We start from the raw sequence: 16,928 nt of genomic DNA, 5'->3' as shown, positions 1-16,928 counted from the left end.
GAATACATCGTACAGCTATCCAATGATCATTAAACTTAGAGACTGGGTCTCATCAAAGCCACTCAGCACTGACTCCCCTGCAAACTACCACCTCCTCTCCAAACCAACCCCTCCCCCCCCCCCACCCTCCAAAATCCTTGAACAGACTGTCACCTGCCAAATCCATGAACATCTTTCTCAGTATTCGTACTTCCAATCAGTTTTCCGTCACCACACAACCAAAGCAGCTCTTATCCAAGACACAAATAGCATTCTATGTGATTGCAACAAAGGTAAATGATCCCTTATTCTTCTCGGCCTGGCTACAGCTTTTGCACAGTGGTTTGCACCATTCTCTTCCAATGCCTCTACACTGTGGTCACTGGGCGGGATTGTATGTGTCTTGTTCTATTATTATCTATGTAGGCTTAACTAGAGATCATACCTCTAGGAACATGCGACCTTTGAGCAGGAGTAGGCCATTTGGCTCTGAACCTGTTCTGGCCTTTGATAAGATCATGGCTATTCTGATTGTGGTCTCAACCCCACCTCCATATCTGCCCTTAACCATATTGTCTGTCAAAATTCTAACTCAACATTGAATAAATTCAATGAACCAGCCTTCACAGACCAAAAACCCTCAGACAAACACAAATCTCTTCCTCATAGTCATAATTTGTTTTTATTCATTCATGGGATATGGGAGTCACTGGCTGGCCAGCATCTATTGCCCATCCCTAGTTGCCCTTGAGGAGGTGGTAGTGAGCTACCTTCTTGAATCACTGCAGTTCATGTTCTGTGGGTTGACCCACAATGCCCTCAGGGGGGGAATTCCAGGATTTTAACCTACTGACTGCGAAGGAACGGTGATATATTCCCAAGTCAGGATGGTGAGTGGCTTGATGGGGAACTTGCAGGTGGTGGTGTTCCCATTTATCTGCTGCCCTTGTCCTTCTAAATGGAAGTGGTCGTGGATTTGGAAGGTGCTGTCTAAGGATCTTTGGTGAATTGCTAATCAAACAAATGGGAATCTTATTTCTAAATTGTATCCACTAGTTCTAGTCTTCCCAACAAGAGGAAATATATCCAGGTATCCACCACATCAATTCCTCTCAGGATTTTATATGATTTAATGGCCTATGACTTCCAGCCTGAATCCAATTGATGGGAATTGTGTGCTGTAAATGTGTGTCAGGACAATAAGAAAGTCCTGACGCTTGAATATGCATGCTGACAGTGTGCCAAGTTTAAACCACTGGTTCACTTTTTTAAAGCTGTCATGATTGTCATGCTTATTTATTTGCACAGATTTTTTTTCTGCTCTTTGGAGGAGCGATGGCCTACGGTATTATTGCTAGACTATGAATCCAGAAATGCAGCTAATGTTCTGGTGGGCCTGGGTTCGAATCCTGCCACAGCAGGATAAAATGTCTGGGATTAAGAACCCACTGATGACCATGAAACCATTGTCGATTGTCAGAAAAACCCACCTGGTTCATTAATGTCCTTTAGGGAAGGAAATTTGCCATCCTTACCTGATTTGGCCTACATGTAACTCCAGAGCGACAGCAATGTGGTTGACTCCAGGGGCGTAGCCAGGTTCTAAAGCTAGGGGGAGCGAGCACATAAAAAAGGTGCCACGACGCATACCAAATAATTTTAAATTGATTATACGTTTTTATTTTGTATTTAAAATCAAAACATAATAAAAACACGTGTGTTATTTAATTATTTTACATTTTAAACGTAAAATGAAAACAAAATGAAGCAATATGAAAAATTAATCCCCTTACTCCTCCACACCACATCGGTGATCAGTAATAAAGTTTCAATAGAGTTAATAACTATGAAAAAATGTATTTACTTTTTGGAAGCTGGACCAAAGGGCAAGTCTGGAATAAAAACAAATCTTGAGGCAGGCTGCGGTGTTCCCTCTCTTTGCTTGGAGTTAAAGGGTTTACACTTGGCAGCTCTCTCGGGATTAATCACCACTGGCGGTGGACGTGTCAAAGCTGGTAGAGGCCACTGCCGGCAAAGGCGCTTCCAACACGGACAGTGCGACCCTGGCACACAGCGAGAGGTCTCGGCTGCATCCAAAAATCCTGCCAGCGGACCGGACTCCCTGCAATGTCCCGGCCATTCCTGCAGCAACTAATTTAAAGTGGACGGATAAAGCAGACTAGGCACTGACCCTTCCCAATCCTTCCCCCGGCCAGGGAGGTGAGCCCTCCATTCCCCTTCCTCTATTGACCCTCCTCCAGCTCCACTCACCCAACTCCAAAGCTGCTGCCATCCTCTCGCGTGCGCGCCAGCCCCGCCGTGACTGCGCGAACTCCTCGCCTTCCAAACTCCAACCGCCCCGCCTCGCGCCCAGTCAGCCACGCCCTCCGGCTGACAGCTCTCCAGATCGGCAACTGGGAAATGGAGGCAGGCTTGAGGACTTCAGATCTCGGGAAGAGATCTGAGGGGCCCGTGAGGAACACCCCGTTGAAAAGGCGCCACTTTTGAAGAATGTGCTCAGGGGCAGCGGTCGCCCCCCCCCCCCCCCCACTGCTCCCCCTCTAGCTACGCCACTGGTTGACTCTCAACTGCTCTTGGAACAAGGGCAACTAGGGATGGCAATAAATTCTGGCTAGCTAGCGATGCCCATATCCCATGAATGGATAAACAAAAAAGCTGCAGCGAGTAGAGGCAGTAGCCATTCCTTGGGTGAGTTAATTTTTTTAAAATTGTGTTTAAAAGATACTTAATATATGAAATGCACAGGAGGTGAAAGAATTTTTTTTTTAAAATTACAACTTTGTCATGACATCCTCTATATTCCAGCAAAAAGTATGTTCATATATAACAAAGTGGATTTGCACTGTCTGTAATAAGTTTCAGCTTAAGTCCATTCGGGTTTTGCTATATATTTTAAGCAGTGTTTATATAATCATAGAATCCCTACAGTGCAGCAGGGGGCCAGAAAACAAAGAAAATTACAGCACAGGAACAGGCCCTTCGGCCCTCCAAGCCTGCACTGACCATGCTGCCGGACTGAACTAAAGCCTCCTACCCTTCCAGGCACCATATCCCTCTGTTCCCATCCTATTCATGTATTTGTCCAGACGCCCCTTAAAAGTCACTATCGTATCTGCTTCCACTACCTTCCCCAGCAGCAAGTTCCAGGCACCCACCACCCTCTGTGTAAAAAACTTGCCTCGTACATCTCGTTTAAACTTTGCCCCTCGCACCTTAAACCTATGCCCCCTAGTAATTGACTCTTCCACCCTGAGAAAAAGCCTCTGACTATCCACTCTGTCCATGCCCCTCATAATCTTGTAGACTTCCATCAGGTCGCCCTCAACCTCTGTCATTCCAGTGAGAACAAACCAAGTTTCTCCAAACTCTCCTCTTAGCTAATGCCCTCCATGCCAGGCAACATCCTGGTAAATCTTTTCTGTACCTCTCCAAAGCCTCCACATCCTTCTGGTAGTGTGGTGACCAGAATTGAACACTATATTCCAAGTGCAGCCTAACTAAGGTTCTATAAAGCTGCAAGATGACTTGCCAATTTTTAAGCTCAATGCCCCGGCCAATGAAGACAATCATGCCGTACGCCTTCTTGACTACTTTCTGTATGTCTCCACCCAGATTCCTCTGCCTATCAATACTCTTAAGGGTTCTGCCATTTACTGTATATTTCCTATCTGTATCAGACCTTCCAAATGCATTACCTCACATTTGTCCGGATTAAACTCCATCTGCCATCTCTCCGCCCAAGTCTCCAACCGATCTATATCCTTCTGTACCCTCTGATGGTCCTCATTGCTATCTGCAAATCTACCAACCTTTGTGTCGTCTGCAAACTTACTAATCAAACCAGTTAGATGTTCCTCCAACCATTTATATATAATACAAACAGCAAAGATGCCAGCACTGATCCTTGAGGAACACCACTTGTCACAGCTATCCATTCAGGAACGCACCTTTCCACTGCTACCATCTGTCTTCTATGACCGAGCCAGTTCTGTATCCATCTTGCCAGCTCACCTCTGATCCCAAGAGACATCCCAACTCGGCTCATCGAGCCGGCACCGACAACAATCCCACCCAGGTCCTATCCCCGAAACCCCACACATTCAACCCACCAATCCCCCTGACACGAAGAGTCAATTGAACATGGCCAATCAAGCTAACTTGCATATCTTTGGAGTGTGGGAGGAATCTGAACATTTTAAGAAGCCAAACCAGCAGTGGTGAAACATGACTCCAGATTTTCCATCTGCACTGGATTCTGCAATACCTGTCAGACAGAGAGTTCAAATCATCTTACAGGAGACTTGCATCAGGGAGACTCTTAATGGGGGGGTTGGGGGGAGGGATTAAATTGTAATTGTCCAGCAGGGTGGCTGAAATAAAGTCTGTGTTCCTCCTGCGCTTGTCTGCTTTTGCCTGTTTAATTCAGCGGGGAGGGAGGGAGGGGTGCTGGTAGGGGGATTCTGAAGTTCCAAAGCGTGAGGCTTTGGGGAGAACGTGCAAACTCCACACAGTAACCCAAGGCAGGAATTGAATTTGGGTCCCAGGTGCCTTGAGGCAGCTGTGCTAACCACTGTCACAATGTCACCAGATTTATCCCAATTTAAAGAGTTTCCCTAGTGCAACTCTCCTGTAAGAAGATGTGAACTCTCTGACAGGTATTGCAGAATAAGAGTTTTAACAACACCTGGTTAAAGTCCAACAGGTTTATTTGGTAGCAAATGCCATTAGGTTTCAGAGCGCTGCTCCTTTGTCAGATGGAGTGGAAATCTGCTCTCAAACAGGGCACAGAGACACAAAATCAAGTTACAGAATACTGATTAGAATGCGAATCTCTACAACCAACCAGGTCTTAAAGATACAATGTGAGTGGAGGGAGCATTAAGCACAGGTTAAAGAGATGTGTATTGTCACCAGACAGGACAGCCAGTGAGATTCTGCAAGTCCAGGAGGCAAGTCGTGGGGGTTACTGATAGTGTGACATAAACCCAACATCCCGGTTTAGGCCGTCCTCATGTGTGCGGAACTTGGCTATCAGTTTCTGCTCAGCGACTCTGCGCTGTCGTGTGTCGTGAAGGCCGCCTTGGAGAACGCTTACCCGAAGATCAGAGGCCGAATGCCCGTGACCGCCCGTGAGGTATTGCAGAATCCAGTGCAGATGGAAAATCTGGAATCATGTTCCACCACTGCTGGTACATTACACTTTTAGTTTGGCTTCTTAAAATCACTGAAGCTCTTTTGAGGCTTCAACGTAGGCGCAGCTTTAATGAGAGAAGAGTCAGGCTACATATAAAATGTACAATTAATATGTCGAAATCCTGCCCTCCTTATACATTCTCACATCCATCCCTCCCTCCCCCCTCCCCTACCTCCCTATTTACAAAGACAACATAACCAGTGTTGAAGTAAAAAAAATCAGTGTTAAAAGAGAAAAAATATATTTTATTGCAAATTTGAAAAGATGAGGCAATTGAACAAAATGTCATAGTGCAGCTGCTAAAATAAAATGATTAGCTAAATGTAAAAGTGATACCAAAATTTTGTATTTATAACATTTTTGTTAAATGTTTCTCCATTAAATTTTACAAAACTCTACTAATGCTTTATTGAAACATTAAAACAAAGCATCTAAATATGAAATTATACAAATGCTTTATCAAAATACAACAGTAAAATATGAGATAATTATAGATGAAGTAAACAAGACAGAAGAATATCTTCTTAGCACCTATTCCAAGTTAGCTAGGTGCTTGGCCTGTTGAACCTGTTATCAAGACGTTGGCCAAGTGTAGTATCATAGATGGCAATCCTTGCAACAAACTTTCCATCATTCTCTGGAATATGGCACAACCTGACGATACGCCGAAAGTCAGGCATATATACTGAAACAAACCCTGTGTATGTTAATTGTAATATAACCTCAGGAAGCATCATCCAATTCAAGCTGCTGATAAGCCTGGCTTATACCTAACTTCGTATAAGATTGGCCTCTGCCCAGTTTAGTGTACAAATTCTCTATCTTTGAAATGGAGTACTTGCCTAGCTTGGCAGCCTGATTCACTGTCAATTTGTAGCCCCACAGATATTGACTGCTCTTGTCTGGCTTTATCACATGGACTCTATAGGGCCTGCACATTCTCAAATTGCACTGGCTGGATGATTCCCAGTTCCTCTAACCTTTTCAATTCTACCTTTTCTAGTAAGGCATAGAGCATGGGTCTGGCCCTGAAAAACTGTGGGGCTGTCTCTGGGTCTATGTAGATCGTCGCCACCAGCCCTTAATTTTCCCTAGCTCATCACAAAATACCTCTTACTTAGTTGGGAGCTATCCAATCAGAATTTGGCAAGTGTTGGGCTCAGTGAGAAAACTGGCATGTAACTCTCCATTTGCACAGGCAAGTTTTCTCTGCAGATTTTAAGTCTCTTTAAGGAAATCAAAAGAATGGGCCTGGTTTATGCAGTCATTCTGACAGGACGGGGACTCCTCGAGCTGGCAACAGGCTCCACAGAGATTGGGGGCCATCTTCAAAAGGCGTTCCAATCAGACCGAAAAGTAAACTCCCTCCCCACAATAGAGGTATCAGGGGTCTCTCCTAACCCCACCCTCCCCCCAGGCATCACCGGCATTCCCTCCAACACCCCACCCCCAGGCAATAATCATCGGCATTCCCTTACCCCAACCCTCCTGCCCAACAATCATCGCTGGTATTTCTCCCCACTCCATCTATAGAATTCCCACTAGAATTCAGCCGTCATTGCCCTCCAGACAGGTTGCTGCCAACCTATGCCAAGGAGCAATGCCAGGGCATTGCCTGGCCATATCCCTCTCCCTCAGGAAGCCCCCAGAGAGATGCTCTGAGGACACTGGTTCGAATCCCGCCGCAGCAGATGGTGGAATTTGAATTCAATAAAAAAATATCTGGAATTAAGAATCTACTGATGACCATGAAATCATTGTCGATTGTTGGAAAAACCCATCTGGTTCACTAATGGCCTTTAGGGAAGGAAATCTGCCGTCCTTACCTGTGCCTACATGTGACTCCAGAGCCACTGCAATGTAGTTGACTCTCAACTGCCCTCTGAACAAGAGCAAGTAGGGATGGGCAATAATGCTGGCCAGACAGCGACGTCCATGTCCAATGAGAAAAAACTAGCATCTTCACTTTTGCTGTCTGCAGCTTCCTGCCTTAACTGATGAACCATACCATTTTGTGCACCAGGAAGCTCCTTTGTGTCCTTCCCAGCGCCCTCCATTACCAGCCCCATATCCATCACCTTTTTAAAACTGATATTTGTCTCTGCTAACAACTTTCTCTGGGTGGCCTCATTATTGACTCCAGAATAAGTGATATCTCAGCATATTGTACAGGGTGGCCCCGTAGTCGCAGTGCTCTGCATTTTGCCTTAGCTTCGTAATATAGGTGCAATGGTCTCTCTTAGTGCTTTCCCGGTGGAATTAAACTTTAAATGCTGCAGGGCGATGGAGGGCTTTGGATGATGGTGTGCCTTCACCAAATCCACTATCTTTGTGAATTAACTTGAATTGGGCACTTTTGGGGACGTAAGGCTGCGGATTACACTGTAGATCGGGGTACTTAAAGGGATTGCCTTATTCTTCCCCTCTTCCTTTGTTCCATTGGCCATAAAATGATAACCGAGACTTTCTACATACTCAGAATTCTACCGCCCCACCCACCACGGGAATCGGAGCGGGCGAGGAGCAGACAATGGGAAGTCTGTTGACCTTGGGTGGGCTTTTATGGTTTAGGGACAAGTGAGGCCGTAACATCCTGCCCCCCTATGTCCAATCCTCAATGGAGGGATCAAAGGAATCTAATTGACCGAATAGAGGCATTTTCCTGCAGCACAGCTCTATATGCAAACCTGACTTCGACCTCAATGGATTCTGTACTCTCAGTCTTTGGACCACATGTCCTCTGTTTTATCCTCATTGCCAACGTAATAGCTTTGGCTCACTAGCTAGGTGTGAAACAACAATATCTCAGAGTCTTGCAGCTGTTTGGCTGCCAGTCAGCATCTGGAATTGATCTGAGGCCGTGCTTGATAGAGTGAGCCCCCACCCCGATTGGTTTACCGGGTCCCCCAGGTCACCTGATCCTATAAGCTATTTTCCCCTTAAAGTGGCCAGATACCACGTGTCCGCTGAATTAACCTATTTTCCTTTTTAGACACTTTACCTCCTCTTGACAATTTACTTTCTGACCTATCTTGAGGTCAGCGACAAATTTAGTGACCATCACTTCATCCAAAATCATTGAAATTGATTGTAAATTGTTGTTGCCCCAGCACTGACCCTGTGGCACTCCACTCATTACATTTTAACAAACCAAACATGACCCTTTTACCCTTACTCTCTGCCTCACTATGAATCCAATCTTCCCACTTTCAATTCTCCCAGTGCATTACACCATTAGTGCTATTCTCAAGATTTTGTACTTCAATCTAGAATACAATTTCTCAAACTCCCTCTGCAAGATCTCTATTACTCTCTTCCCTATTTTGCTAGTTCCTACTGAATTTCTGTCCATTTCAAAATTGTTCTCCCCCTTACTGAATGACCTATATAGGTTCAGTTTCAGCTGCAACTACATAATATTTATTATTCTGAGGGTTTGCTTTATGTAACTATTACTTTTTATCCAAATCGTTTGTTCTTAGCTATTTCCTTGCCATAATGAGCTGGATTGTCCAGGTATTAGGTAACAGCGATAATTTAGTGGAGCTTTAACCGCCTTTTGGCTAACATGTTGAGTGTTGTAGCTGGTGAGTGAATGGGATCCATCGACTGGCCCAAGATTGTCTTCGTCGAAGGCACCCCTCAGCTCCTGATTATGCTTTTGTTATTGCTGCCAAGAAGAAAGCTGGATTGTTCAACAAGCAAGTTGCAAACTCAGCCATACTTCTTTTGGATGTTTTGAATTAAGTTAATTCCCTTAAAAGCCCTCAAAATTTCAGAATCTGCATTCAGCTTGAGCAATATGCCATAAGCAACAGTAAGTATTATTCTGAAGGCATGGTAGTCATGTTCAAGCATCACAAACACAAGGGTTCAAGAAGTCTTCAATAACAAAAAACATTTATTATCCAGAAAATACATTGAAGTCAATGAATTACAGGGGGTAAATACATTAATTTTATTTTAAAATGCTGTAGTATAGTCAGCTGCAATAAATATGTTTTTAATCATGTGGCTTATTGCCTGTGTATTGTCAAAATTGTGGCTGAACTTGTAAAATATTCTGAAGTGTCCTCTGTTCAACAACAAACTTTGCAAGACATAACATTTGACTCAGACCTCAGTTGTCTGTCTTTTCTCAGTGCAACTTACCATAATGCAGCATTTCAGAAAATCCACTTTGGGTGGGAATAAAGAAAGTTGGCGTAAGAACAGGCATCATCATAATTACCTATCTGCCACAATTTTTATCAAGCTTTTCTTCAGAGCAGGCAGTATTGGAGCATTTTGTACAAACACAAATGACACTGCTTTGTACAAATTACAAAGTTTTCAATTAAGGCGGACACAAAGGATGACATTTGGCTCTGAACTGCCTCCATTTATGAACACTCATGTAGTAAATATCTTTCAGACAATGAAGCCCTGAGAATGTAAACAATCATACATTAGACTTAGTGTGGTCTCATCCTAGCCATGCTCAATGAACAGAACCCCAGTCATGGCTAGCATTTGCAAGGCTGAAGAATAAAAAACAAACCACATGACTGTATCATCATTCAAACCTTTTGGTGTTCTAAGAGAGGATAATTGCATTTTATGTAAATGTTCTATCCAAATATGCTAATATATGAAAAATCAATGTGCCCAAACAATTCAATCACTACTAGAAATGTTATACTCTATAGAAACAAATCCCTTCAGGACCTCCAATGGCTTGGTTCTACATGTACCACTAAATGTGGCCTTTGCCATGTAGCCCAGAAGGGCCCTTAATTCAATCACTGATCAGTCCTCAGTTCGCTGACTGCAGTCAGGATGTTACAATTGACTAGAGCTGCTCTTGGGAGCCAAGAGGGGAAACAAAACCCAAATTCTTGCCTAAACTGCTATCCACTGAGCTTCTGAAGGAACTTTTATGCCTAGACATTGGAGGGAACTAGATCAGGTTCACTTCCTACGGTTGAATATCTTTCCAGCAATCATTAGCCACTTGAAAGATAGTGGAGAACATGCGTTCTAGTACTGCGTCATCATCACCAGTGGAAAAACGTATTATTTTTCCGCCCCCGTAACTGCTGCTCTTCCAAGTTTGGCTTCCTCCAGCTGCAGAATTTTGTGTGCAATTTCATGTTCTACGTAGAAACATCACTGCACAACAGGGCTGGATGAATCATTTTGTTGCTTTGATGGTTCATATTAATCCAGCACACACTGACTGACTGCAACACTTAACTTCGGGACCATCAGTTAAATTAATCAAATACTCATCACTCAGTACTTGTGGAATTGCAATAGCAAAAAAAAAATCCAAATCTGTGTTTTCACTTTTATTTAGTGTAATGCACAATATTAGAAGAAAAGAAGAATAGTTTAAACCTACACAAAATAATCAGACGATAAAGTAACTGAGTAAATTACCAGGAACCAAGATGTTTTAACAGATTCCTCCACCTCGATTGAAGAAATAAGTTAAATCGCCCTTCAATGCAAACTTATAACAAATAATTTTTAAGTAGCTTGAAACTACATATTTTAACAATCCCAGTGGAGCAAGCTACAATATAAATTTTTAATCCTGGTGAATCCTTCATTATTCCATGCTTTGATTTGGTTGTTCAGCATATAAACACACCGTTATCTTAACATGAAGAAATAACACTGCTTCGGTTGATACACAGCTTCAACAGCAAGTTCTTGTTACTACATAGATTCCAGAGAACTTGAATTCAGCTTTTCATTAATTACAGGAAATACAGTACTCCTTACCATTCCACCCTCTCGACAAAAAAAAAACTGCATTATAAATAAGCTGCAGGACTTTCCTTGATTTACCTTGAAACACAATTCCAATTACAGGGCAGTATTATTTTATGTTTCCCAAATCCTATACAAGGGAAAGGATCTTCCAATATTTCCATACTGTCAATTTTAGTTAGATGCATACACAGTTTGATCTGGGAGGTAATCATAATACCAATCAGTCTGTAAAGAATGACAAAGTAACCTATCTACTTAATAAGATGTAACTCGTGCAGCACTTCCGTTAATGAATACAGCTCACTACATTGATCTTCAAATGTAAAGTTCTAGAATTGTATATTAATGATTATAATTTCTCACTAAATGTCAAGCTGTGAAACTTTAATGGACGCATAAAAATAAGAATATGGCAAGTATATCTGCACAGTGGTTTAGGCTACACCGAAAGGTATTGTTCAGATCTATATGCTGATAAAGATTAGTAATGTTGTACAAAATAGTGAAATCCTCTAACTAGTTTGCTAGCTATGTACGATATGAAGGAGGTTGTGACACAAGGGCTTATACAACATGTAAAAAAGTCTCACTACTGATTTCTTAATTTACAACTTTGACCCTTGACAAATGATCCAAGAATCATTATTATGCAGCTGCAGCTTTGAATAGATTTATCAAAATTTACTGTACACTGCATAAAATAGCATTGAAAAAAAAAGCTCAACACCTCAGCTATTTTGTTGTTAATAAGTCTGCCTCTTAATTTTCATAACTGCCTCATAAACAAACTCCCTATGCTACTAGCTTACGGAGAATGGGAGGCATCTGTTAACTCTACTTTTCGAACAGAGTAAAACATCTTCAACGTGAACATAGGACAAGATAACGTTTAATTACTGCAAACCAAAATATAAGGCAGAACTTTATGGACCCTACCCCCCACCGCTGGTCGGTCAGTTTGCAGAGCGAGAAACCAATAAAATTCTCCAGGTGGCATTTCACCCCAACCTGACAGTAATTGTATGGGAGGCAGGTGAAGCCTCGAATGGCCTGCCCTGCCCCTTGCCCCAATTGAGGCCTTGAAGTGGCCAATTAATGCCACTGAAGTGCGATTTCCCAACCTGGCTACAGTTGTGTGGCTGGTCGGAGAGAGGTTCAAGTACATGGATGAAGCCCAGCAGGTTATCCTGCTCAGGCCTCAGGTATGCAGGGTATGCCTTTATTACTGACCCTCTCTTGAAATCAAGTGCAACTCTCCAAGGTCATCCCCCACCTCTCCCACCCCCTGTGCCTGATCTTAAAAGCAAGTCCCCCAACTCTTCTCCCCCATCCTATGGGTGTCCCTCCACCCACCCACATCACCCCCCACCATCTTGCCACAAGACCCCACATTTCCCTCCATCCTGGACCTTTGTCAGTTTGATTGGTGGGACAACTTGTAGTCTGAGCAGTTGCCATCACTCCCTGGGTGTTGCTGTGACTTACAGACCTGCCAGTGAATTAGACTGCCAGCAACTCTCTGATGTGGGAAATTCTGCCCAAGTGAGGGGCTGGGAGACCAGCTCCAGCCAGTGAATGCTCCTCAGACCATTAAATGGCTGTACGACCTCCCTAGAAACATTAACATCAGAAAAATTCTGCTCATAAGGTTTCAGGAAAACCTGTTGTTGAGTACAAGAAATTACATCACAACTTCTCTACATCGTACGGCGTACAGAGATATTGAGAGTGGAGCAGTGAATGCAAAAGTACTGAATAAACTAGTAGTACTTATGTTCATAATTGAAATTTGGACATTATCATGGTAAAAAATAGGGCAAGTTCACAGAAAGGAATGGCATGATTCCACAAAATAAACTGCCAGGAGAAGAAGTAATTCAAATTTAAGGCTTCCAGCAATAATCAAAAGTCACATGCAAAATGTTCTTTACGACGACAGAGTTCTGCATCTGACCACTGTCTGCTCATCCCTGGCATCCCTTGTCTGTACTATGCTTACTTTTTCATACTCTAACCCAAGTCTTTTCAGCTACATGCCATATATTGACCTTTATCACATCAGTCTGCACTGATTTCCCCCCAGCAGTGCCAACACATTGTGGACATCTGCAAGTCAAGTTTAGGTTGACAAGGTGGCATTAGCTTCTCCAGTGCATTCAGCATTTCCTATGTACCCCATGATAACATTTATTAGGTTACTGTGCAATTGGATTGATAAATATCTGGTGGCAGATGTGATTGCTTCTGGTTATTCATGCCATTACTCTAACCACAATGTATCATGAGCTTGAATTTCCAATGGCATGTGCAACAAACTAAATAAGTCTATTAACAAATACAACAACAATGAAGCTCTACAAACTAGTTTGTCCCCATGAAATTGCAATGGGAATTCTGGTACAAATATACTGGCTACATATATTTTAATATAATAAGGTACACGTACAGTTAGTGGATGGAACAAAGAAAGCTCCTGTAAACGTTTTTCTGCAGTTTTAATAGTCAATTATCCCATACTCATTCTTTTTAACAGCAGTGGCAATTGAACATTAGACATAATTTGGCAACGTAATGTTATATTTATTACTTCATCTGTGTCTGAGTTTTGCACATTGTCAAAATCTGTTTCAGAGCCTTCTGAACATCTTCATCCATTTGACCCTGGAAATATATTTCAGAAAAGGTTAAAACAAAACCATTTAACTTTTACCCCCCCGCCCCCCCGCCAACATAGAAAGAATCGAGTTCCTGCAAAGGAAGTGTGAAGATTCAGATTCAAGAACAGGATTGCAATCTCGATAACTTCTGGTTCAGTGCACACAATGGACAAGCTTCAGCTGAGTAAGTTTCTCCCATCTATTCTATTAAATATCAACCGGAGTGTTATTATTGACCAGAAACTGGACTGGACCTGCCATATGAACAAATATTGTGGCTATAAGAGCAGGTCAGAGGCTAGAATCAGGTGACAAATAGCTCACCTCCTGACTCTTCAAAGCTTGTTGACCATTCCCAAGGCACAAGTCAGGAGTGTGATGGAATACTCTCCACTTGCCTGGATGAGTGCAGCTCCAACAGCACTCAAGAAGCTCAACACCATCCATGACATAGGGGTCCACATGACTGGTACCCTATTCATCACCTTAATAGTCATTCCATCCCCCACTGACATAGCATGGATATCTACAACAGTGATAGACAACCTAGGTTAATACAATGGTCCTCCTTCATCTCAATAAGAACATAAGAACATAAGAAATAGGAGCAGGAGTAGGCCATCTAGCCCCTCGAGCCTGCCCCGCCATTCAATAAGATCATGGCTGATCTGACGTGGATCAGTACCACTTACCCGCCTGATCCCCATAACCCTTAATTCCCTTACCGATCAGGAATCCATCCATCCGCGCTTTAAACATATTCAACGAGGTAGCCTCCACCACCTCAGTGGGCAGAGAATTCCAGAGATTCACCACCCTCTGGGAGAAGAAGTTCCTCCTCAACTCTGTCTTAAACCGACCCCCCTTTATTTTGAGGCCGTGTCCTCTAGTTTTAACTTCCTTACTAAGTGGAAAGAATCTCTCCGCCTCCACCCTATCCAGCCCCCGCATTATCTTATAAGTCTCCATAAGATCCCCCCTCATCCTTCTAAACTCCAACGAGTACAAACCCAATCTCCTCAGCCTCTCCTCATAATCCAAACCCCTCATCTCCGGTATCAACCTGGTGAACCTTCTCTGCACTCCCTCCAATGCCAATATATCCTTCCTCATATAAGGGGACCAATACTGCACACAGTATTCCAGCTGCGGCCTCACCAATGCCCTGTACAGGTGCATCAAGACATCCCTGCTTTTATATTCTATCCCCCTCGCGATATAGGCCAACATCCCATTTGCCTTCTTGATCACCTGTTGTACCTGCAGACTGGGCTTTTGCGTCTCATGCACAAGGACCCCCAGGTCCCTTTGCACGGTAGCATGTTTTAATTTGTTTCCATTGAGATAGTAATCCCATTTGTTATTATTTCCTCCAAAGTGTATAACCTCGCATTTATCAACGTTATACTCCATTTGCCATATCCTCGCCCACTCACTCAGCCTGTCCAAATCTCTCTGCAGATCTTCTCCGTCCTCCACACGATTCACTTTTCCACTTATCAAGATTGAAATCAGACTTGTTCACTTACCATGACCCCATGAATAAGATGAAATATATTTAATACCTGCCAAATATTTCATAATGAGTTATAGAAAATGCTTAATCATTTTATATTAATAGAACGATTGTTAACTTCAAACGGTAAGTATTTATACTTTGAACGCAGATGGATTGCGCAGCTCACACACTCAATGTTGTGAGCAATCAGCTTGCTCCTCACTTCACTTGCTCTTGCTTTATGCGTGTATCACTTCAGTCATACTGGTAGGAAAAAAAACTACGCTGACACAGATCAGCAGAATGTGGCAACCCTGCACATTGGCAACAGGCAACAAAATGCCACACTCAGAATCTGGATGGGCCAAATTTGGACCCCAGCAACGCCCATGCCCAACAAATGAATTTTAAAAAAAGACATGGAAGGATAATGGCAGTAAATGCATGGGAACACCACCACCTGCAACTTCCCTTGAAGCCACCAACCATACTAACTTGGAACAATGTCACCGTTCCTTCACAGTCCCCAAATCAAAATCCTCAAACTTCCTTCTTAACAGCAGTATGGGAGTACCTACAGCACGCAGACTGTAGTGGTTCAAGGCAGGGGCTCACCATTAACCCCTCACGGGCAATTAGGTATAGGCAATAAATGATGGCTTAGCCAGCGACACCCACTTCCTACGAACAAATAAATACTTATAAAAAAACTTTGAAAGCATGAGAACTGATGGATATTGCCATGAAAATGTTTTCAGTCTTTATAAATAGAAACTTACAGGCCACAAAAATGAAGAGGTTTATGATAGATTTGTACATAGCACCAGTTAGAGTGTGTGTCATTTTGAGTGCTCCATTATAGAAAGCAAAGTAAAGCCAATGGCAGCAGCGTATAAATTCAGATTTGAAACTATAGCTTTTTAAAATTTATCCTTTATAGTCATGAAAAGAAACAAATTCCAGGATTATTTTTCAGAAGTAGTGAAGACCAAGGTGAGATTCAATGAAGGTTTCCATTAGGTATATCGGGAAATATATTTTTTGGTTGGAGAGTCAGTGACCTGGGATCATCCTTTCTTAAATTATCACTAATGGAGTGAGCAGAATAGTTGGGAGGCATTTCTATCTGCAGAAATTCTTTTGAATACCTTGCCAAAGGGAGTAGTTGAAACAGAAGCTATGGCAATGTTTAATATTAGTAATCATAAAAGTAGGAATTATTAAGAAATAAAATAACCTGTCAATTCAGAGATTATCTCACTGTGTTGTGCAGGATATGAAGGATAATGACAGAAACTTACCTGGACTGCATACAGAAGATGCATCCTATACACAGATATTACCTCCTGATGTCGTTGATTTGCATCCTATAAATTAAATGATTACATTTCATTGATTAGAGCAGCTGTAATATATATTTAAAACACAATAATTGAACAGCATCTGAAATTAATTTCATGTCAGGACTTTAACTTTCAATTATATTCTTCCCATTAATCTTGATTACATTCAAATCTCTCAATTTTAAGAACTTCTTCCTCATTTTCAAATTGCTCTGTGATTTTGACCCTCCCTAACTTTGTAACCTCCTCCAGCTCTACCCTATGAGATCTCTGCACTCATGTTCCCTCCCTGATTTCAATCACTCCACCACTGGCTGCCGTGTTTTCAGCTGCCATGGCCGGATGAACTGGAACTCCCTTCCTAAATCTTTCTACCGCGCTACTCCCATCTTTTAAGATGTTCTTTAAAACCTACCCCTTTAACCAAGATTTTGGTCTTCTCTTGTATTATGTCATGTGGCTCAGTTTGATTATGC

The 16,928-nt window shown here is 42.6% G+C and overlaps 1 protein-coding gene across 3 annotated transcripts in view; it reads right to left on the bottom strand.

Moving 5' to 3' along the window:
- Nucleotides 1-9,066: 9,066 nt before the first annotated feature.
- The window catches only part of rai14 (retinoic acid induced 14), a 217,372-nt gene continuing 209,510 nt past the window's right edge, over nt 9,067-16,928 (bottom strand). For 2 of the 3 annotated variants that reach the window (XM_078220432.1, XM_078220421.1), the window contains 3 exons: nt 16,411-16,476; nt 13,542-13,615; nt 9,067-9,619 (listed from right to left, as the gene is read on the bottom strand). In XM_078220432.1, the coding sequence (XP_078076558.1) occupies nt 9,577-9,619; nt 13,542-13,615; nt 16,411-16,476 (183 nt within the window). In that variant the 3' untranslated portion in view covers nt 9,067-9,576. Of the gene's footprint in view, nt 9,620-12,294; nt 13,616-16,410; nt 16,477-16,928 lie in introns of those variants that run through there. The other variant, XM_078220442.1, reaches the window with a different exon arrangement.

The sequence above is a fragment of the Mustelus asterias genome, chromosome 1, assembly GCF_964213995.1.
Source record: "Mustelus asterias chromosome 1, sMusAst1.hap1.1, whole genome shotgun sequence".
NCBI classification, from domain to species: Eukaryota; Metazoa; Chordata; class Chondrichthyes; order Carcharhiniformes; family Triakidae; genus Mustelus; species Mustelus asterias.
The sequence above is the reverse complement of the archived record's forward strand: the minus strand, read 5'-3'. Positions and strand labels throughout refer to the sequence as shown.